General features: G+C 32.9%; 1 protein-coding gene across 1 annotated transcript in view; it reads right to left on the bottom strand.

Moving 5' to 3' along the window:
• The window catches only part of LOC126887933 (ATP-binding cassette sub-family C member 4-like), a 239916-nt gene that overhangs the window by 127609 nt on the left and 87214 nt on the right, over positions 1 to 25093 (bottom strand). The window contains exon 6 of the mRNA XM_050655871.1: positions 19696 to 20024. Coding sequence (XP_050511828.1) covers positions 19696 to 20024 — 329 coding nt within the window. The remainder of the gene's footprint in view (positions 1 to 19695; positions 20025 to 25093) is intronic.

The raw sequence follows: 25093 nt of genomic DNA, 5'->3' as shown, positions 1-25093 counted from the left end.
TATAAATGAGTCAGATTAAATAAATTATTAGAAGAATTTTTTTACTTAGCAACAACATGTTTATTTTATTTTAATAGTATTTTGTATTTTGACAACGAAACCCGATTTGGGCTTCGAAACGTTAATAAATTCATTTTTTAGTAAAATTGTGGCTTATTTCCCATAAAAAATACGTAATTATAAAAATGCCACAAGGAAATAGCTTCAGAACAACATTAAGTTATATATAATTTGAAGTAAGTGAATTCTTTAAGATGTTAAAAAATTCGACGAAACGTATTCAAACTCCTTAAAAACCACGTTTTTAATAGTTATTTATGATATATCGATGGCTCAACTTGCAAATCGGCTAACTCCATTTTATCGGTAAGTAGTTTTAATGAAATAATATAACTTTTTGTGAGAAATATCATAGTTATAACATAATATGTTGAGGATGGAGTTGTCCATTATTAACGTAACTATTTACTATGTGAATTGAGGAGTTACCCAATATACCAATTCTGTGATTTTAAGAAGTTTTTTTGTGTTCCTGTAAAGTTTTAAAAAACGGAGTTCGCCGCTGTGCAAGTTAAGCCATCGATATGTGTTAAAAGTACACGTTTAAGGCACGCATGTGAAAGTTTGCAGAATGAGCGATAGCGAGTTCTGCAATTCACATGAGTGCCTTAAAAATGTGCTTTTAACACGCATATCATACAATATTTTTTCTACAAACGTAATTACAGGACAATATCTACAAAAACTTTTACTTGAACTTGACTGGCATTCCATTTCTATATTTTTTTGACATTACATTAAAATTGCCTATACGGTCAATGCGAACTGCAGTGCCTTAAAAATATTTTAAAACACTATTGTTTGTTTTTTAACCAAGAGGAGTGATTCAAATTTACCGCGCCGTAATGCTTTTTTCTAATTGGTCCAACCGCAGGCACGTTTACTTCACTGTTATTAATTTTTGAGACTAATGATATTTACGAACATTTAACACTTTTGGCATTTCGTAGGTTAATTAAATTATCGGCGATTTTTTATGTTTTCTGCGTTATTCCTTTAATTTTTATGTTTTTACTCTGGTTTTGTATAAAAAGCAGTTATTTTAAGAACTTTTTAGCCACGAATTAGTATAATATAATATTTATGGATTACCGTCGAAGGCCTACATGATCAACCAAAAAAGAAGATGTATTTAGTGACATTTCTAGTAACTTTATTGGGTGTGATCCTGTCTTTTTAGTTTACTCCTCTTGGTTAAAAAATCAACTATAGTGCCTTAAAGTAGCATTTTTTACGCTCGTATGGAGTGCTAAAAATTGCATTTTTAACACGGTTGTAGAAAAATTTTTTTAAAGGCTTTTGCTAATTTTTGCCATATTAGCAATATTAGTCATATTTTTTGGGATCGATACAACCTGAATCAATTTTTTTCATTTTTTTACTTATTTTATGGGATTAAAAAAACGACAGCGCAATTTTGTCACACAAACTCTCCCCTACTCCAATGCACGTAAGTTTTTCATTTTATGTATTTTTTTTAGGTAGGATGCAATCAATTAAAAAATTTCAAAAAATTCACAGGCACACTTCAGGCTTTGACAAATCATGCCTATTTTTCTAGACTCGTAGGTTAATACATAACCTCAAAGTGCATTTTTTTTTTCGATGAAACCGTAAAAATAACCTCACGTTCTTGGGGAGATTGAGAGTGTTTCTGCCATTTTTGACTCGATTAATTCAAATTATAATATAATCTATACAAAACTTTGATTATATCTATCTTGAAGTCTACAAAATTGGGAAAACACCCACTAAAAAACCAGTTTTTCGGGAAGTTGAAGGTTTTTTTTTATAAAAGACATAAACAAAAAATTAGATCAGCAACCACATACAAAAGAAAGTTGTACACTGTTTTCGAAAACAAAAATGCATTTGGAGGTTATGTATACTTAACCTACGGGTTTATAAAAATATACATCAGTTCAGAGAAATAAGGAAAAAAAAATATCCTGTTGGTGACACAACCCCCTCCAGGCCGAAACCAAATTTTTTGAGTAGTAAGTAAATCTATAATAATAACCTATATGTTTCCTGCAGCCGAGTGATATACATAGTTATAAACAAATGAAGATCAAAAAACGGTAAATTTTCGCTTTTTTTGTATATTACCAAAAAGTTAAGCATTTTAAATAAATTTGAGAGTAAGAAACTCATAAATCGTATAAAAAACTTCAATATGGCGTTCGCTGAATATGTCTATCCTCATTGGTTGTTTAGAAAATTGCAAAATAAATCAAAAATTTTGAGTTTTTATAAATATTCATAACTTATGTAAAAAATTAACTTAGAACGTTCTTATTACACGGAATGCTGAGACTTCTGGTGTTTAAATCGTACCCTAAATTTCAAAGCAATTGGTAAAATAGTTTAAAAGTTATTTAATTTGTTTATCCCAAATTCATTTTTTTGCAACACTATAAGTCAGAAAATGATGAAGTTACAGTAATACTTTGGATAGTTTATGAACGAAGAAGATTTGCACTATTAATTTAATTTAAAAAAATGACAAAAAATAATTATAAATATTCCAAAATTATTTTGCAAGAACTTGTGAATTAAAAAAGGGGGGCTAACTTCGTCCCTGATTGTCCTAGGACAATTGTTTTCTTTCTAAATGTGTTTAAAAATTCATTATTTCCAAATATGAAAAAATAATTTTTCTAGGGGTAACGGTTAAAAAGTTATTCTAATTGTTTTTAAGTAAGCAAAAAATCGACAAGTTTTTGCAAAAAATTTTACACTGTTTAAAATTACTTTTTTCATTTTTTTAATTAAGTTAATAGTATAAGTGTTCTTCTTTTATAAACTGTCAGAAATATTACTGTAAACTTATAATTTTCTGACTTATGGTGTTACAAAAAAAAATAAATTTGAGATAAGCAAATTCAATAACTTTTAAACTATTTTACCGATTGCTTTGAAATTTTGGGTATGATTTAAGCACCAGAAGTCTCAGCATTCCGTCTACTAAGAAGGTTTTAAATCAATTTTTACATAAGTTATGAGTATTTATAAAAACTCAGAATTTATGATTTATTTTGCAATTTTCTAAGCAACTAATAAGGATAGACATATTCAACGAACGCCATATTGAAGTTTTTTATACGATTTATGAGTTTCTTACTCTCAAATTTGTTAAAATGCTTAACTTTTACCGTTAACTATGTATATATCGTACTTATATATATACGTATACAGTGTGTCAATTTTAAAACTTTCAATGGCTATATCTCACGAACAAAAGCTGATATCGAAAAATGCTTGAAACTGTTTCTAGGATAGTAAGGGGGAACTAAAATAACATGAAAGAGAACTCACCCCCATCAACCCCCTAGGCCCCACCCATCACAACCAAAAAAGTTTAAATTGCAAACCCCTACTTGTGATACATCATTGAAAATGCTATAAGAATGCTATTCAATGGTATAAATAATAATTATACAGGGTGAAGCAATAATTGTGAAACTTTGGCTTAAATGAAAAATTTAATAAGGTTTTGTTGAATTACAAATTTATTAAAAATGTCAATTAAGTAAATATTTAATGTGAATTCCGTTGTTTGGTAAACAATAATACAGCCTATTTTCAAATTCTGCACGAAATTTAGCAAATGTTCTAGTAATAGGGCGACATGCTTGAGTAATTCTTTCTCGCAATTCCCTAAGTCAAGCAAGTTGAGTTTTATAAACAACTGATTTAGGGTAACCCCATAGAAAAAAGTAATATACTATCCTACTATAAAAAGTACTATCCAATGGTATAAATAATAATTATACAGGGTGTTAATATCAACTGGCTTTGCAATTTAAACTTTTTTGGTTGTGGTGGGTGGGGCCTAGGGGGTTGAGTTCTCTTTCATGTCATTTTAGTTCCCCCTTACTATCCTAGAAACGGTTTCAAGCATTTTTCGTTTTCAGCTTTTGTTGGTGAGATATAGCCATTGTAAGTTTTAAAATTGACACATACGTATTATACGTATAACTATGTATATCATCAAAATCGGCTACAGGAAAGATATAGGTTATTAATATAGATGTCCATACCACTCAAAAAATTTGGTTTTGGCCTGGAGCGGGATGTGTCACGAGAAAATTCGTATTTCTCTGGACTACATGTTTTCTTTAGACAAAAACCTCAATTATGCCTGCGAATTTTTTCAAATTTTTAAATTTATTTGATCTCACCAAAAAGAAAATAAATAAAAACGAGTAAATGACGTTTTTGGTGGTGGGGGGAGGGGAAAGTAGTAGAGCGTTAGGTAAACATGCAGTGAGTTTTATTTTTTAATAATATCTTCGCCTTCTTTCAGCATCATATCCCCTGGGTGTTTACCTGTCTGGTTATGTCCTATCATTCAGATCTCTCTTGTGCCTTTCTCTTCCATTGTCTTAGATTCATGGTTTGCAGGTCCTCTTTCACGTCACCCAATGATGTCGTTATGAGGCTTCCTTTTCTTCGTCTTCTTATCGGCTTCCATTGTAATATTTTTTTTTGCTGTTTTTGCATTTTTTTCTTTGGACGTGTCCCAACCATGACAGCATTTTGACTTTTCACAAATCTTACAATATCATACCCTTCATTCAATTTACTAACCTCGTCGTTTCTCTTGATTCTCCATCTGCCGTCTTCTTCTTGCATCGAGAAGAGATTTTTTAATGACATGGAATGTAAAAAAATTCCTACCTTAAAGGGGGGTCCCTACCCTATATAACTTTCTTATAGCAAACCAATGAACAAATCAGAAGAAAGACGTATATATATATATATATATATATATATATATATATATATATATACATCCCGCTATTAAATTGGCATCTTTTCACGTTGCAGTCATTTGGCATCACCTAGAAATGCTATCATTTTCTAGGTATAATCCGTGAATGTTCGCTTAGTACACTTCTTTAAGCTTGGCACCGTTGTCGGATTTTCAGTAATCCGATTTATTTATATATTTTATTCCTTACACTATAACGACAATTTGACCCCCGTAGGTCAAAAACATTGCTTAAACATCACTTTGGCAACAACAGGATGTTGCCAAGATATACATTTTTACGGAAAAGACAGTACCTAGTTAGATACATAATATCGATCGCTTCACGTTACAAGTCTTCCACTCGCACTCAGGTAAAAACCAGTTGTAGGCTCTTTTGTCTGAACGGGTCCCTGAATGAGTTTAATAATTCACTTTTATTGTGTATTTTGTTTCGTTTAGTTGAAATATCAGATTTTGTTTGTAACGAATTTCATAATAGATATTTAAATTATTTTTTTGTTAACAAAAACAAATTTTAAAGTTTGACATTTGAAAAATTAATTTTATATTGCCATTTTCATGACATGGTCAATGGTTAATTGCATTTATAATAATTTAATGGGTCATTGCGAAACAATATACAGTGCGTCCATAAAGTAACGCATAAATTCATTATTTCACAAACCGGACACTTTCAGGAAAAATACCGAAACAGGTCGATTTTTATTTTTAAATTACAATTTATTGGCATACATATCATACTAGTGACGTCATCCATCTGGGCGTGATGACGTAATCGTTGATTTTTTTAAATAAGAATAAAGGGCATGTAATAGCTCATTTGAAAGGGTATGTAATTCTCTATTCAATAATATAATTGTTAATATAATTATTTATACAGGGTGTCCAAAAAATGTTATTTAAATTAAATTAATTGGTATAAAAAGATGAATGTATGTAATTTGTTTAATTCTAAATATATTTTATTGGTGCCAGCAAACATAAAAATGTTTTATTTAAAACCTAAATATTGATTTTCGCTTAAGCGTAATCTTAAACTTCCAAGAGGCAGGTGGATGACAGCTCTAACATTTAATTTTCTGACAAAAGTAAAACGAATTTTGAATTAAATAAGTTACATACATTTTTCTTTTTGTCTCAATTAATTTAATTAAAGAATTCTTTTTGGACACCCTGTATATATAATTATGTTATTGTTTGTATTAGTAAATAGAGAATTAAATACCCTTTCAAATGAGCTATCACATGACCCCTATTCTCATTTAAAAAATTCATCGATTACGTTATCAAGCCCAGATGGATGACATCACTAGTATGATATGTAATATGCCAAAAAATTGTAATTTAAAAATAAAAATCGACCTGTTTCGAAAATTTTCCTTAAAGTCGCCGGTTTACGAAATAATGAAATTATGCGTTACTTTATGGAAGCACTGTATGTTACAATGTGTAAATTTTTCAGGAAACGTAAAAATCTTTCCATTAGTAGTTAGAGATTCTGATAGTAATACTATATTTTATATAAGTATTATGGGTTATAAATGCATCTATTATATCTGAAAGACCAAAAAAGTTTAAATGTTGCTTATTTTTTTGATATTATGTTTTAAAGTTTGTGGACTTATGTTGTTTTCGAAATGAAACCATAATTGGTAAAGTTTTTTCTTTATTCTCAACAAGAAACAGTCATAATACGGACAACGCACACTTCTTATGGAAAATATAATGTCACTCAAATTCAATAAAATTTATACGAATAGATCCGTTTTAATTTACCGATCAAATCTTATCATTGCGCCAACTCTTAATTATGATTAATTACGGCGCAAATTGCAATTAAAGTTTATCGAAATCACATTTTTGGAGTCCATAAAGTGTTAAAAGTGTTAAAGTTACAATCATTATTGCTCCGAGTGCTATTCATAAGAGCTTAAATCCCGCTGGGCCTAAGCGGATTAGTGAAACTAATCCGCTGATTTATGGAGTACCGAAAATCTGGGTAGTTTAAAATATTTTTTCTCTCTCTAACTTATGTACCTACCCATTTGATTTCAGATTTATTTGTATCAATTTCTGCTCTTATTTTTGAAAATAGAGAGTTGGCGCAATGATAAGATTTGATCGGTAAATTAAAACGGATCTATTCGTATAAATTTTATTGAATTTGAGTGACATTATATTTTCCATAAGATGTGTGCGTTGTTTTCGAAATGAAACCATAATTGGTGAAGTTTTTTCTTTATTCTCAACAAGAAACAGTCATAATACGTAGAAATTTATACTAAATTTAAAATCCAGATTCAGTAGAAATAAACAAACCAAGACACGTTAAATGCTACTAGGAGCACTCCCGAATCATAATTATTTACAATGTATTGTTATATTTCTATTTGATATGAAAATTAAATTTTGATGGTTGTAAACAGGATTCAATTTAATATAAAATATTTTCAATTTTCTCAACCACGGGCATATAAATTTAGAACACCCTGTATACAACAAATTGTTATATTTAATTTTAAGAAGTGATTAGACGGAACTCGGGACAGTGCGCTTAAAATAAACAAAGTGAATGACGCGTACCATTATCGTTCTTCTCGGAAGGTCGATCATTAGCCTATGCTAAATAAAACTCAGTGAAATAGATGATAGTTCATTATCGTTTTTCGCGGAAGGTTTCGATCATTAGCCTATGCTAAATAAGACTCATTTGAAAGAGAGAATAGGTCATTAAAATTTGTAAATAGTAGAAAGTGATTTTAGAATGGGAATTAAATATTTTCTTTTGAAATCCATTAAGCATATTTAGAAAGATTAAAAATTGGTTTTTGAGGAATACTGAGAATGAGAGTTGGTGGTGGAAGGTTGATTTGTGAATCTGGAAGGGATATTGAGAAAGTAGGTGAATGAATGACAAAGTGGGATCAGAATGTTTTGAGCTGTCGAGAAGTGAAGTCGAGTAGTAGACGGTAGTGTTCGAGGAGTGAGAAAGCCGGTAGTTCCGTGAGTGTGGAGTATCTATCGTGGAACGAGAAGTAGGCCAGGTCGAGAGTAAAAGAACCTCCTTGAGCCCAGAGTGTCCCGGTAGCTGATAGCAGTTTCGAAAAAGGTAGAACACAGCATCACGACAAAAGCAGGAACGAGAGCTATTCGAGCTAGTTTTTCAAAGGAGAACATCACTGGAAGCCAGGACGAGGTTTGATCGCAGCCAAGGATAGCAGGAAAGGGTTTTGTGTGAGGACATTTTCAGTTCACCAGGAAAAGGTCAGTCTCATTTGTTTGGACATGAATGTATGGGTTTTTCGTATTAAATTCCACATAAAAAATTGAATAACATAATCAATAATATCAGAAAAGCTTCATCAAACTTAAATAGAGTTGTCCCTAATAACTCCTAATAGTTAAATGTTAATAAAAACTTTCAATAGAAAACCAAAAGGAAATAAAATTCCCAGTTGTAAATGTTATGTTTAAGAATAATAAGAAATAGCAAATATTAAGCATTGATTGCCTTTTGAATAAAATAAAAAATATTTTGATTATAATTGTAACCCATATTTGTATTTTTTTTTACTCTTTTCTTTTCTATCCCGATTAGGAACCATTAAGAAATATTCAGAAGCCACGAAAGTAAGTAATTAATTTATAATTCGCCCTGAGATTGAAAACATATTGATATGTGATCTGGTTAATTAATTAGATTAGTATTAATACATTGATTAAATTAAGTGACATATAAGAATATTATCTCATATCAATAATCAAGATCACATCAGTATATACATTGTAAATTCCAAGTCATGATTTCCAAAGTTTACACATTGTAAATTATGATTCGGGAGTGCTCCTAGTATCATTTAACGTGTCTTGGTTTGTTTATTTCTACTGCATCTTTACTGTTTCTGTTAACTAATCTAAACGTAGAGATATTTTTTGAGATTCTTTAACTCTTTCAATGCTGGGGTTTGTCACATCCCACCTGTCTGTTAGTGGCAAAAAAGTTCACCTGTCGGATGCCGGGTTAAAACATGACAAATTAGATGTGGAATGAAAGCTTATAACCCAAAGATGGTACTAAAGGTGAGGAATTTGGCCTCCGACTTCAGGATAAAGAGTTGCAACCCGAAGTATTGTTCTAAATTCGCAGAAATAGTACAAACTATGTATTACTCGACGCGCCTTAGAAAGACGAGAACAAATATTTATGCCTGTCCGGTTTTATGCCTGTCTGTCCGTCCGTCTGTCAGATATAATCACAGAGGTTGAATGAAAGATTATAACCCATAGATGGTACTAGCGATTAGAAATTTGACGCGCATTAGAAAAATGAGAACAAAGAAATACTTTTTTTAGTTTTACACCACTTCCGGTTAAAATGGTGTACCCGGAAGTGACACACATAGTCACAGAAAAATATACTTGATCAATTTACGTGTATTAAGAGGTCGAAACCGAATTTTTTTAATTCTGGTTTTGATGTCATATGCGGTTAAAAAATTGTCTGGAAGTGGAAGAAACCAGTTTAATAGTTGTCCCCTTCGAGTAGCGAAAAATAAACAATACTTTGTAAAAACATTCAACATTGGTTGATATTCCGCTGTTTTCATATTATTTATTGACCTAAGTTTTTGTAAAATGCACTAGTCTTTTTTAAAGATATCATTGGACAATTTACTCACTGTTTTTGGATTTTACAAAATCGCTTGGATTGGCATGAAATTTGACATAAGCATAGCTAACATGTCAAAGAAAAAAGTGATATTGTGCCAGTGTGTGCTTTTTTCTGGGGATGAGTACCACCCCCTTCTCGAGTGTGAAAAAATATAGGTAAAAATATGTCCGTAAGTGGATAAACTAATTAAATTCCTTGTATTTTTTGTTTTTAGATGGTTTTTCGTAAATAAATCAAAAAGTAAGTATTTGATCGAAAAAACTATTCTTAGCAAATATAAAGCTTATAAAACAGTAAAAAAAATTATGTATGTATGAAGTCTGGACACACAATAAAAACAGAGTTGGAGCTGAACAACAGTTGGTTCTTATTCGTCGAATTCCAAATCGACTAGTTCAACGTAAAATATCCAAAAAATAACGCACTTTTCGGGGAAAACTCGCCACAAATTTTTTAAAGTGTTTAAAAAAGTTTTATTTTTGTTATTTAAAAAGTATCTATTCTATCACCATCAGCATCAAAAGTAAGTTACGCTTTAAATAAAATATGTCCCTTTTTTTGCTAAAAGAAATCGTGAAAATCACCACCTAATTAGCATTCCATATGAAATTAATAGTTACCGCCCTAGTTAATTTACTTATATTATACTGTTTATATGATCTATAAGATTTATTGGCAAGAAATGCTTATTAAAAAAAATTGGTTTTAAAATAAAAAAATTTTAATTTTGAAAAAAAATGCCTTGGTTTAAAATAACTTAAACATTAGTGATACTAAATATCTCAAAGAGTAAAAAATGTACATATCACATAAACAATACATAAGTAAATTAGGCGGTGATTTTTACATTTTTTTAACAAAAAAGAGACTTCATTTTGATGCTAACTAACTTTTGATGCTAGAAACGTTTATAAAAATACAAATAAAACTTTTTAGACATTTTATAACAGTTGTAAGTCATGAGTTTTTCCCGAAAAGTGCTTCGTTTTATGGTTATTTCATGTTAAAATATTCGATTTGTATTTTGACGAAGTAGAACCTGCTTTTCATTAAGGTGATACAGTAGCGATCAACAGGTAGCCAAAACGCGTTCCAAGATTGCGGCTGTAATTTTGAATATTTTTTCGAGATATTTGGCACACGTATTCGTAATATAATAAAGAATGGCGGTACAGAGCCGAATTTGAAAAATATATTAATATGTGGAAATTACTCTGTAATTAAATATAATATTAAAAAAACGAGCCTGTACCGCCATTAAGAAGAACAAAAAAATACACTTTCTTCAAATAAACTTTTTATCCGATGCCTAGATTTTGTGTCATTTTGGAACTACTAATGAAATACAAAATTTTAGTAGTTCCAAAATGACACAAAATCTAGGCATCGGATAAAAAAGTTCATTTGAAGAAAGTGTATTTTTTTGTTCTTCTTAATGGCGTTACAGGCTCGTTTTTTAAATATTGTATTTAATTACAGAGTAATTTCCACATATTCATATATTTTTCAAATTGGGCTCTGTACCGCCATTCTTTATTATATTACGAATACGTGTGCCAAATATCTCGAAAAAATATTCAAAATTACAGCCGCAATCTTGGAACGCGTTTTCGCTACCTGTTGATCGCTACTGTTTCCTCTTAACTACAACTCTACTTTTACAGGGTCTACAGACTTCATACATACACCATTGTTTTCACTTTTTTATACGCTATATTTTTGCTAAGAATATTTTTCGTTAAAATACTTTTTGAGTTTTTTTCTAAAACCGTCTAAAAACGTGACTTTTTTGTTGAAAAACGAACATAATATATTCACTTGCAAATAACTCAAACAGTATGTTAAGAAAAAATCTATAGAACAAAAACTAGCTTAGAATTACTCAGTTTATCCACTTTAGGACTTATTTTGAATGTATGTCTTTTCACATTATAAAAGTGGTTGTACTAACTCCCAAGGCAAAAGCACACGTCGGCACAATATCACTTTTTCTTTGACCTGTCAGCTATGTGCATACCCAATTTCATGTCAATCCAAGCGGTTGTTTAAAATTCGGAGGTTTTGCAATATTTACCGTGAGTGGATGGACTACAGATATATGTATATTAGATAAAAATTATAGTCTCAGCGAATCTTTGAAATATCTCCATTCCTTTGAAATGTTACATTTTTTAAGCCTTGAGGGAGTAGGCGCAAAATTATGACCAATGCTATTTAAATGCATTCAGTTTATTCGAATCCTGAGAAAACTAATAAGAATTTTGGAAAAATTTAAACGCAGAATGAAAGATTACATTATAACCGAGGGCGAAACTCTCTAAAAACTTTTATGTTTATATTGATAAGTGAAAGGGTGAAAAAAAAAGAAAATTTAGTGTGATTTTTTATTTCAAATATTTAATTCAAAAGAAATTTTTGTTTATTCTATTCTTTTTGACATGAGGCTGTATTTGATTTCTCTATGTCATTGTATGCTATTGGTTAGTTCCTATCATTTCAGCCGACGTACGTCACGATTGGATCAATAGGGCCGAACATACATAACTAAGGCCCTTTTGGCATGATGCTGTATTATTTTGAAGTCGATACAGCCTGAATATTTTTTTTTATTTTTTTACGTTCTATGTGATTAAAAAAATTAAGAATCACCGCAATTTTAGCCCACCACCCCCTTCCCCTTTCCCCACATCAAAAAATGTCAATTTTTCGATTTTATTTTTTTTTAAGTTGGTTTGTAATTAAATTATAAATTACAAAAAATTCACACGCACAGCTGAGGCTTTTACAAAACATATATTTTTATGGACCCGAAGGTCGAGTGTACATAACCTCAATGTTTTTTGTTTTTTTAATAGGTACGTATAACTTTTTTTGGCGATGGCTGCATGTCTAATTTTTTTGCGTTTTGTGAATTTTATCAAAATCTGTATTTCTGACTTTTTTCAGATTTATTCGTAAGGTGCGCCATCTTCAAAAATCCGGAAAACTGGTTTTTTCGGTAGTTTTTTGGGATTTTCTCCATTTTATATACTTCAAAATAGACTAACTCAAGGTTTTTTATAGGTTACGTATATATAATTTGAAATAACTGAGTTTTTAGGGATATTCAAAAATTGTGTAAAACACCTAAACCCCCCAAAAACTATGTTTTTTCAAATTCTTAAAAGTTTCTTAATTCTTTCGTACCCCATGAAGTTAAATTACAAAGCCATTAAAATATAACTAGAGGTGATTCATACCTACTTACCATCTCAATTGAATGCAATCATCGGCAAAGCCATCTTTTAGTGTCATTGTGTCATCCCCAAAAATCTACCTGGGTCTTAAAATGCAGGTATGCATACTTGTTCCGTTATAACTCTTATCTTTTAAAATTTTGTAGTAAAAGCATTTCTATAGCTATAGTGAGTTTATTGCCCTACCTCTTTATGTGGCTTAATGATTTGGATTGTAAACACAGATAAGAAAGGGTGTGATAGACCAGAGAAATTAGCAAATAAATGGCCTCTTTCGTGACATCCGTTGATACAGGTATCTAAGAACTGCTTATGGAATTAGGGTAAATTTAGTTACAACAGTATCCAATATAAAAATTATGCAAAAAATCAAACGTACTTTTTAACTTATAAACAATATATAAACAATTAAAGATCGCTATTTGATTGTAAATATTAAAGGTGGAGACCGGTATGCTGTATGGAAAGGTGATACAATTTTACTGAAGAGCATAGAAAATTCTTTAAAATGAGTGTTTGGAAAGTTCTTTTTGTTAATTTGTTGCTTAGTTATTGGGAAAATAGCTTCAAAAGTCGATTTTTTGAAAATAATTAATAACTTTTCTAAAAATACACTAAAAGCTTTATTTTCGCGTAAGTAAAGGAACAATATTAGAAGTATTCAGCCGTTAAAATTTCAAGAAGTTTTACCTAATAGTTATTGCAAAATTGAAATTGTTTATCCCAAAAAGCTTCTATCTACAGCGTTATTATGCATAAACTATTAGGTCAACATAAATTCTAAAGACATCAAACCAAAGAGAAAGGTTCAATTTATCAAATTAGATCAAGTCTTGAATAAAAAGTTTATAATAAATATTATAAATAATTATAAAATAATTTTGAAAAAGTAGTGTTATTTTAAGCTTATTCGCGAACTCAAGCGAGGGTGCTGCCGCTTATTTTGAACTAGAGGAATTGGGATGAAGATTTAAACAAAACATCCGTTAACCTATATATCAATGTCGATTGAATGCTTGTCTGGTGTGTTCATTTAATGAATGATTTATTTATATTAATTAATTACATCAATAAAAATATTAATTATATCAAAATGCATTATCCCAATTACATCGGCCATTTTCATGCAACTGCACTGCCACCTATAGTCGATTGAGTTCGCGAATAAACAATTAAAATAACAACCGCATTAACATGTGGGAATTAACTAATTTTGATGGGAAATAAGCCACAATTTTACTAAAAAAAATGGTTTTATTTTGACAACGACACCCGATTTGAGCGTCGAAACGTTAATAAAATCAGTTTTTTTAGTAAAATTGTGGCTTATTTCCCATCAAAACTAGTTAATTCCAAAAATGCCACAAGAAAATAGCTTCAGAACAACAACACGTAGGAAGTTAATTTTTTTTATTCGACATGTTGGTATTCTTATAGAAACTGAAACAAAAATTTAATGCCCTACAACCCTTAAAACCCGAGTTAGCCACTTTTTTCAAAAATTCACCGGGGCTTTGTTTATAAATATTAGAAAATTTGAAAAGCAACATTTAAACGAATGAAAGAGCATGTTTATACAAAAAAAAATTAAAACGATTCTTTTAAAAACGAGCCGTCCATGATGCGCCAAAAGTGAAGAGTTTAAAAGTAAAGCGATTCTTACCCTCTTGATTTTATTATCAAAAACTTAATTCACAACTACACATTTATAAAAGGCGCAATACCTCCGGTAAGATTTAGGTACAAAATTAACAAAACCCAAAAAAAAATATATAATACAATATTCCAGTTACCCGTCGTTTGTCACCATTAATCCCTTTATCCTAAAGATAAATAACAGTTTGTCGACGAAAATTCCATTCGATCAAATGTTCGTCGATGAATTGTCCATTCGATGAATTGTGCATTCGACCAACTGTTTGTCGACCAACTGTTGTCGACCAATTTTCCGTCGACGAAGTGTTCTCGACCAGCTTTCCGACACCGGATTTGGGTGTCATTGTATTCTGTTGGTTAATTCCTACCATTTTAGCCACCGTACGTCATGATTGGAAAAATAGCAGCGAATATACGTAACTAAGGCCCTTTCAATATTTTACTGTAATTGATTTTTCTGTGTCATTGTATTCTGTTGACTGATTCCTATCATTTGAGCCGCCGTACGACACGTTTGGACCAATGGGAGTGAAGATACGTAACTAATACCTAACAAGAGGTTTACTCAAACTTCTTTTTTGTACTTATACCACTCGGTAAAAGTACAAAAAAAAGTTTGGGTAAACTTTTGCACAACTGTGTAAATACTAACGAAAAATCTAAAATATTAAAAAAAATTAGTGGAATCCGTTAATCTGTTCTCGAAAAAATTAGCTATGAAAATGAGCATAATTTTCTATATCCCTAACTTTTGACGAGCAGTTTAGCTTAAATGGGGAAAAGCGGTAAGCTTAGACCAAACACCAGTAGGAGGCATTCAATTAATTGAGGAAAAAAATTAAATGGATAACAATATTTATTTCAGTTACACAAAAGGCATTGTCCCGCTAGAATGTTTGAAATCACAATTAATAGTCCTACAAAAAAGACAGGCGTTTAAAAGTGATAAGACCATTGAACAATAAGCCTGTGAGCTACCTTTTAAACACATTCTTAAAAATAATCCATAACACAATTAAAAAAAGGTTTGTTAAGAAATTCTTTTATAGACTTCAGAAATTCAACAACTTCTCCTGATTATGTTTAAAAAACGTACGGAATGCACTAAATGAAAAAAAAAAAAAAGAAAAAGATTTATCATACCGTTATACTATAATATATCCTTACGTTGAATATTTGATGCTTCCCTGTGGAGTATAAAACGGACAGTTGTGTTTTTCCCGTGATCTGCCTTGTTTAGTCTTCTTTGTCGTTTTGTTCGTTAAATCCTATCCTCTTAAGTCACAGCGTCAGAAAGCAGTGGGTATATGCAGTGAACGGGAGGCCTATGTCGAACAGTGAACGTTGGGGCCCTTTCGCGTTTATCATATGTAGAGAAGTCGCTTGTCAAAAACTGGACGGATGTAATCGTATTCTATTTGTTAAATACTCTCACATAATATGTCATACCATGTGCGTTAATCCATTTTATTTCTACAATTTTAAAGTGTTATTACATGCCGTCATTTTCATTTGTCTACACCATCGTATTCTGCCAGTTAAATCCCATCGTTTCAGGCGCTGTACGTCACGATTGAACCAATAGGACCGAAGATACATAACTAAGGCCCTTTTGACCTGCTGCTTGTTTGATTTTTCTGTGTCATTGTCTTCTATGATGCCTAAGGCATATTTATGACATGTCTTATTTTTAAAGAAAACAAGTAATTGGACTTCGTAAGTCCTAGGTTTTCACCCAAAGTAATCGAAAGTAGAATTGGAAGTCGATATTTGAATTCTTCGTGTAACTTTGCGTGGATTGATATACAAATTTACTAATTTTGAGTCATTTTTACTAAACTGTTTACACAGAAATAACTCTAAAGATTCAAACCTTTCAATACGCTTCGATTTATGTGTTCGTATACTATTTCTGAGTCTATTGGGACCGTGCAAGTTCGGCAAAACGACACCTGGTTTCTACGCTCTGCAACTTTATTCGCACTTTTAATTATATTGGCCAATTATATTAGTCCTGGTTACTGGATAATTGTCAAGGCCATAATCCAAAAAAATAATAAGAAGAAAAAATAAGATTCAGGTTATGTTATTAAAACGTAAACAATTGTATGTAGTAAATAAAATTAGTTATTAAAATGCAGTACTGCAAGCAAAATACAATTAATTTAATTTGCCTTCATATAATAATTGCATATAATATCAATATTGCAGAGCAACATATAATTTTTCTTCTTCAATGACAGTAGGTATGAAATGTACGTCAATTTGACAATTTCAATGGACAATATGAATTATTTAAGAAAGTTGCAATATTTCTCCGCTATTCGCGCACGATCGTTTCTCGTATCCGTTCCAAGTACTTGCACACCGCGAATAATGGCATTTCCGGTTATAACTTTTTAAGCGGAAATTACGTAAAAACCAAAATTTTACATTTGTTCTCATCTTGCTAAGCCACGTTGAATAATATATCACTTATTCTCTTTCGGCAACTTTAAAATAGTAAATACTTACGGTTGCAACTCTAAAACCGGAACTCCGACGTCAAATTTCTCATCTTTAATAATACCATCCTTAAGTTAAAAGCTTTCATTCGACACCCGATTTGTCATTCTATCTGTATTAATAACGGAGGAGTTGTATTCGCGGATGGACAGACATACGGACAGACAGCCTAGGTAAAATTTTTCATCTTTAATACCATGCTTGAACTATAAGCTATCATTTGGCACCTCATTTGCCATTATACCTGGTATAATGACGGAGGATTTATACTCGCGGTCGGAGGGATCGACGGACAGACAGCCTAGGTCAAATTTTTCACCTTTAGTATCATCCTTGGATTATAAGCTTTCATTTGACACCTCATTTGTCATTCTACCTGGTATATTGACGGAGGAGCTATATTCGCGGTCGGACGGACCGACGGTCAGACAGCGTAAGTCAAATTTCTCACCTTTAGTACCATCCTTGGATTATAAGCTTTCATTTGACACCTCTTTTGTCATTCTACCTGGTATAGTAGAGGAGTTATATTCGCGGTCGGACGGACCGACGGACAGACAGCCCAAGTCAAATTTCTCACCTTTAATACCATCCTTGGATTATAAGCTTTCATTTGACATCTCATTTGTCATTCTACCTGGTATAATGACGGAGGAGCTATATTCGCGGTCGGACGGACAAACGGACAGACAGCCTAAGTCAAATTTCTCACTTTTAGTACCATCCTTGGATTATAAGCTTTCTTTTGACACCTCATTTTTCATTCTACCTGGTATAATGACGGAGGAGTTATATTCGCGGTCGGACGGACCGACGTCTCACCTTTAGTACCATACTTCGATTATAAGCTTTCATTTGACATCTCATTTGTCATTCTACCTGGTATAATGACGGAGGAGCTATATTCGGGGTCGGACTGACCGACGCGACGGACAGACAGCCTAAGTCAAATTTCTCACCTTTAGTACCATCTTTGGATTATAAGCTTTCATTTGACACCTCATTTGTCATTCTACCTGGTATATTGACGGAGGAGCTATATTCGCGGTCGGACGGACCGACGGTCAGACAGCGTAAGTCAAATTTCTCACCTTTAGTACCATCCTTGGATTATAAGCTTTCATTTGACACCTCTTTTGTCATTCTACCTGGTATAGTAGAGGAGTTATATTCGCGGTCGGACGGACCGACGGACAGACAGCCCAAGTTAAATTTCTCACCTTTAATACCATCCTTGGATTATAAGCTTTCATTTGACATCTCATTTGTCATTCTACCTGGTATAATGACGGAGGAGCTATATTCGCGGTCGGACGGACAGACGGACAGACAGCCTAAGTCAAATTTCTCACTTTTAGTACCATCCTTGGATTATAAGCTTTCTTTTGACACCTCATTTTTCATTCTACCTGGTATAATGACGGAGGAGTTATATTCGCGGTCGGACGGACCGACGTCTCACCTTTAGTACCATACTTCGATTATAAGCTTTCATTTGACATCTCATTTGTCATTCTACCTGGTATAATGACGGAGGAGCTATATTCGGGGTCGGACTGACCGACGCGACGGACAGACAGCCTAAGTCAAATTTCTCACCTTTAGTACCATCTTTGGTTATAAGCTTTCATTTGACACCTCATTTGTCATTCTACCTGGTATAATGACGGAGGAGTTATATTCGCGGTCGGACGGACCGACAGCCTAAGTCAAATGTCTCACCTTTAGTACCATCCTTGGATTATAAGCTTCTATTTGACACCTCATTTGTCATTCTACCTGGTATAATGACGGAGGAGCTATATTCGCGGTCGGTCGGACCGACGGACAGACAGCCTAAGTCAAATTTCTCACCTTTAGTACCATCCTTGGATTATAAGCTTTCATTTGACACCTCATTTGTCATTCTACCTGGTATAATGACGGAGGAGTTATATTTGCGGTCGGACAGACCGAAGGACAGAAAGTTTAAGTCAAATATCTCACCTTTAGTACCATCCTTGGATTATACGCTTTCATTTGACACCTCATTTGTCATTCTACCTGGTATAATGACGTAAGAGTTATATTCGCGGTCGGACAGACCGACGGACAGATAGTTTAGGTCAAATTTCTCACCTTTAGTACCATCCTTGGATTATAAGCTTTCACATTTTTTCAAAATTGGGTGAAAACAACTTGATGCCAGAATGATTTGTTGATGAAAATAATATATACATTCTCAAATTGCCTATTTTTCGTTGTGGATAATATTGTATTCAACAGTGATGCCAAATTTCTGATGCCAAAATGATTGATAATGAAAGTGGGATATACGTTTTGATGTATATAGCGGCAGCGACAAAACGGTAAAACACTGAACTAAATGTATATAATATTTTCACTGTGCCATCATTTTGAACTCAAACATTTTATGGAATAAACTTATATAAGTCAGTAAGGAATAAACAAAGAAAGCTGATATATTAAAGTAACATCAAGGAATCAAATCTCTAACTACAGAGTTGATTAGACTTCTGCTAACAAGTACAGGAAAAAAGTTATTAAGGTAGTGTAAAGTGGCATCGATATACAGATGCCACTTTGCAAGACGATGCCAAATTGATGGTAAATGCATAATGTATCGATGCCAAATTGATAGTAGGATTTATATATATATATATATATATATATATATATATATATATATATATATATATATATATATATATATATATAACACGTACAGCTAAATTTTCACATAAATTATAGTATTTTATAAAAAAGATAAGATTTGTTCCCTTTACCTGTAACAACGAACTTTTTCCAGCTCCAACAGGTCCCACAACAGCACATAACGTACCTGATGGTATCTGAAGTGAAATATCTTGCAAGGTACTTGTAGTAGGTGTCCATGAAGCGTTCACTTTGGAAAGTATAACCCCCGATTTTCCTAAATCGTCTATTTTAGATTCTTCTTTCTCTTCCATAACAAGAAACTCCTGCACTCTTTTGACTGAAACCAAAGCTTCTGCACCCTGGCTAACGGCCCAAGGCCAATATATAGCCATAGCCATTTGTAAGATGTTAAATGTTTGAGCCAAAGAGAAAACTATATCAGCGGTTATTAAGTTACCTGTAAACATAAATAAAGAGAGGTATTTAAATAAAGGCACTTGAAATATCTATACAGTAGATAAAGAATGTCATGCACTGACCGAATAAAGAATGCAAAACTATTATTACAAAATAGTAAGTAGTAATTAGGAAATTAGGAAACAAAACTTATCGACAACATTGAATTGAAAAAGGGATGGTTCCCGGGAATTGGCTGTATACCATATAGCATCTTGAGTGAACTTTTTTATTTGCTAAATAGCCCCAGAACCAAACAGTGGTTGGATTTAATTTAAAAGTTACTATAAAATTATAAAAATAAAACAACTAGCCGATGCAATTGGATAACAATCTGGGAACATAATATGTTCGTGTTGGTGTACCTTCGTTTGCCAACTAAGACGCCAGCTATACACCAACACTCGAAGACCACATAAACTGGATGAACAACTAACAGTCACTCTTAAGCCGATGCCGCACTGCAGGATGCTAGATGGTGGCTTGGAGGGTGGATTTTAAAGGTGGATGGTGGAGGGTCGCTGCATCCTGGACGCAGTGAAAGAGTGAAATGAAGTCAGAAGTCAGTATCTGACTGCTGAGGAATCGTTTGTTTCATTTGTTACGTTACATTTGGTTTGTTTTTTTAGCATATCGTCATATTAGAGGTAAAACTCACTCACTAAACTTTTCAGAAAGTGGAGAAAAATCTACTTAAAGGCAAAAATTGTTTTTAAATTCACCTGACTTGAATATTGGATTTTTTTTAATGCAAGTGCAAAGAATAACACGACATTTTTAATAATGAGGTCATTCTTCTGTAATGATACCTTGCAACTTCAACTTCGAAAGCGCATGATTAAATGCTACATTTGGTCAGTCCTCTTGTATGGTGTCGAAGCATGGACATTAAAAATATCCACCATTAACCGTTTGGAGGCCTTTGAAATGTGGCTGCACAGACGTATTCTAAAAATACCATGGACGGCTATGCTGACAAATGTGGCAGTCCTTAAGAGAGCAAATGCTACCCGCGAGCTGCTTGATAACATCAAATATAGAAAGATGGCCTATTTTGGACACGTAGTAAGGGGAGACCGGTATAATATTCTTCAACTTATTATGATGGGTAAAATCGAAGGACGCAGAGGAATTGGTAGAAAGCAGACCTCTTGGTTGAAGAATATCCGGGAGTGGACAGGAATAAAGAAAGCAGAACACCTATTTAGAATAGCTCGAGACAGAGACAGGTTCGCCATGTTAATCGCCAACGTCAAGGGGACTTGATAGGGCACGTTAAGAAGAAGAAGCAAAGAATAAATAAAACAGATATTTTAAGCCATGTTTCGTCACATAGTGGGTCTGCTGGGTCCCAAATTGCCCTTCTTTTATACACAGCATTTATTACGCTTTCATCCATAGCGAGGCTACCCGGATGGATTATCAAACACGACTGATATGGGTGGATAGACGCCTGGCGGACCACCGGGTGGGTAGATGGTAGTGGGAGGCCACTGCGGCTAGCGTCGTTGTATTATTCGTGATTCGTAATATAAGTAGCTGGATGGTCGCCAGGCGGGTATCTACCATCCACCATCCTAGCAAACTTCCTGCACTGCGGCATCGGCCTTAGTGACAATTGGGTGCGTTCGGACGACCACAGCGGCTGGACAGCTGAGCCAGCAGTATCTGTCAGACGTCACCGCTGGAAGTCAGCCGCTGAGAGATTTACTAAGCTTTCCCTATCACGGCTGGATGCAACCACTCAGCCGAATTCTGCTGGCAACCAGCCGCTATGGTCGTCCGAACGCACCCATTAGTAACTTTAATAAAGTGAAAATGTTTTTCAAATACTGTTAATTATACTGCGCCATATACAGTTAAGTCCGCGAGTCTTTACCCGTGCGTCATTAATACCTGGTGAGATAAAACACATACTTTTTATTTAGCATTATTCTCTTGCACGCATGAAATTAATGACAAACCAGCTGCCGCCTGTTATTTAAGTAAAAACATGTTATTTTTATGAACGATTAAGACTCAGTGTATAGGGCTTTTCATTCACAGTCATTTGTTTCGAGCTTCTGTCATATGTCGTATAATCCGTGTATATTAATATTATACACAGATTATACAAAATATGACAGAAGCTCGAAACAAATGACAATCGACGAAAAGCCCTATTGAAAAGAGATAGGTACAAAGAAAGACGATTGGGGATATCTTCACATATTTTAAGTACAATTTCTGACGTTTTGGTTTGTTTACTTTTGTGGCTGTCAGTTTGTTGAATTTTTTGCTGTTATTTTGTCGAGTTTTTGCATTTTGAAGTTTTTTTATAGTATACAAACAGTTGTTTTCACAACTAATTTTATATTGGAGTTAGAAATTTTGTGATAAGTTTATGTTATTTTAAGATACATTTTGACGACGTACAAAACTAACCTCATTGTTAGCACAGTTGAATGCTTGTGTTTAAGGTTCCGCCAAAGTGAATAAAATAACAAAAAGAAAATATGTTATTGAATTGTTTTATAAATTGTTTATTTATTTATTAATCAATGATAATAAAATAATTTATTAAGCTACTTCAAATGTAGCTGTAAGGATGCACCAAAATTTTAAAGCAATACTTAAATTTGACATTCTATTTATTTGATAACGTCAAATTTTATAATAACCCGTGATCGGAATAATATCCATTTGCCGTTGCGTTCAGTAAATTTCCGACTTATTTCGTATGCTTTAAATGATGACGCACGGGTAAAGACTCGCGGACTCAACTGTAGATATGGTTCTTATCATTTTGGTAACATTGAAATTATTTTTAAATCTACAGGGTGTTTGGTAACGAATGGGCCATAGCTTAACCTTAGATTCCTGGTAAAATAGGTCGATTTAAGCTAACTTACCTTAGTACGAAAGTTGATAACAACCGAACTACAGGGTGTCAAAGTTAAATTTTTATTTTATTTATTTTTGAATATTTCCTTACAGGCATGGGATAACAACACGAAATTTGGTAAGTGTGGGTATTTTCGAACGAGAAACCTAAATTTCTTACCAAAAATTATACATTACCCAGAGGGCGCCACATATGTCTTTCATCGCTCATTTAATACGTTCAATTTTTGTTATCCCCCACTCTACATAATTTTGAGATCAAAACTTTTATTCTCCTATTATTTTTACTAAAAAAAGGTATACTAGATTCATCTCGCTAAACTTAACCGTTTTCGAGATAAACACATTTTATATCTACGATGCAAAATTAAATTTTTTGCATTTCATTGTAGTTACTAAAAATCATTTGACATATCCTTGTCATATTTGACAGCAAATTTAAGTACTGTGCACCCTACGAAATTATGTTAAACAAATGTTTCTGGCTACTACCAGAGGCGTACGCCGGAGGAAAATAAATTGTTTACCCTTCCCAAATTCTACGCCACTGGCGGAATTGCTATTTTAGTCCAATTTTTGGATTCTCCAATACTTTCTATGTAAATAATATACTCTTCAAAGACTAAGTTTTTCAACCTAATAAAAATATTTGTAAATTAAATATTTTTAAAAGATTTTTAATTGAAAAACTTTATTGGCCCATTTCCTGGTGACAACCTCCAAGGCTTCTACAATATGCAAGCCAAATGGAGTAATACTAGGTCTATTTTCCGTTGGAACTTTACCACGCTGCAGACAGGGGTTGTGAATTGCATAGTGTAGAATTCCTTCCCTTTAGTCTTCACTGCAGCATCCATTTGACTTGCATATTGTAGAAGCCTTAGAGGTTGTCACCAGGAAATGGGCCAATAAAGTTTTTCAATTAAAAATCTTTTAAAAATATTTAATTTACAAATATTTTTATTAGGTTGAAAAACTTAGTCTTTTATTTAGCAGATGCCGCTAGGCACCTACTACCATCTCGTCAGTTGCGGTGGGAGATGGATATGTCGAAGATTTTTACCTGGGCCAGAGAAATGCAGCCTATGCAGTCTCTGATGAACCTCTAACAAGAGGTGAAATCGTCGATAAGAGTGCTGGCTGCACTCTCTGATCTGAGTAAAAATTAAGACAGTTTTGGTTTCGCACCGCAACTGAATGAATAAAAATGGTATATATTTTTATTTTTATATTAGTATTACTCCTATAGAGTAACTAGGTCCATTTTCCGTTGGAACTTTACCACGCTGCAGACAGGGGTTGTGAATTGCATAGTGTAGAATTCCTTCCCTTTAGTCTTCACTGCAGCATCCATTTGGCTTGCATATTGTAGAAGCCTTGGAGGTTGTCACCAGGAAATGGGCCAATAAAGTTTTTCAATTAAAAATCTTTTAAAAATATTTAATTTACAAATATTTTTATTAGGTTGAAAAACTTAGTCTTTTATTTAGCAGATGCCGCTAGACACCTACTACCATCTCGTCAGTTGCGGTGGGAGATGGATATGTCGAAGATTTTTACCTGGGCCAGAGAAATGCAGCCTATGCAGTCTCTGATGAACCTCTAACAAGAGGTGAAATCGTCGATAAGAGTGCTGGCTGCACTCTCTGATCTGAGTAAAAATTAAGACAGTTTTGGTTTCGCACCGCAACTGAATGAATAAAAATGGTATACATTTTTATTTTTAATATACTCTTCATTCGCAACGATAAAGTCAGTTTTCGAGATATGTGAAGTTAAAAACGAAGGGGCATAATACATCAAAATAACTGTGCCTTTTCATTTTTAGCTTCAAATATCTCGAAAACTAACGACTTTATCGTTACGAATGAAGAGTATATTATTTACACAGGAAGTATTGGAGAATCTAGAAATTATACCAAAATAGCAGTTCAGTCAGCGACGTAGAATTTGAGAAGGATCAACCATTCACTTTCCCCCGTCGTACGCCTCTGGTAGTAGCTAGAAACGATGATTTAACATAATTTAGTAGGGTGTACAGTGCCTATATATTCTTCCAAGTATGTACGGATATGTCAAATAGTTTTGAAGTATTATTTTTTTTTTAAATAATTTATTCTTTATTTAAAACTTTAAGAACTATTTTTACCCGGTAATATAAAACCATTTGACACTTGCTGGCAAATA

The sequence above is a fragment of the Diabrotica virgifera genome, chromosome 7 (genome assembly GCF_917563875.1).
Source record: "Diabrotica virgifera virgifera chromosome 7, PGI_DIABVI_V3a".
Lineage (NCBI taxonomy): Eukaryota > Metazoa > Arthropoda > Insecta > Coleoptera > Chrysomelidae > Diabrotica > Diabrotica virgifera.
This window is presented reverse-complemented; position numbering and strand designations above follow the sequence as displayed.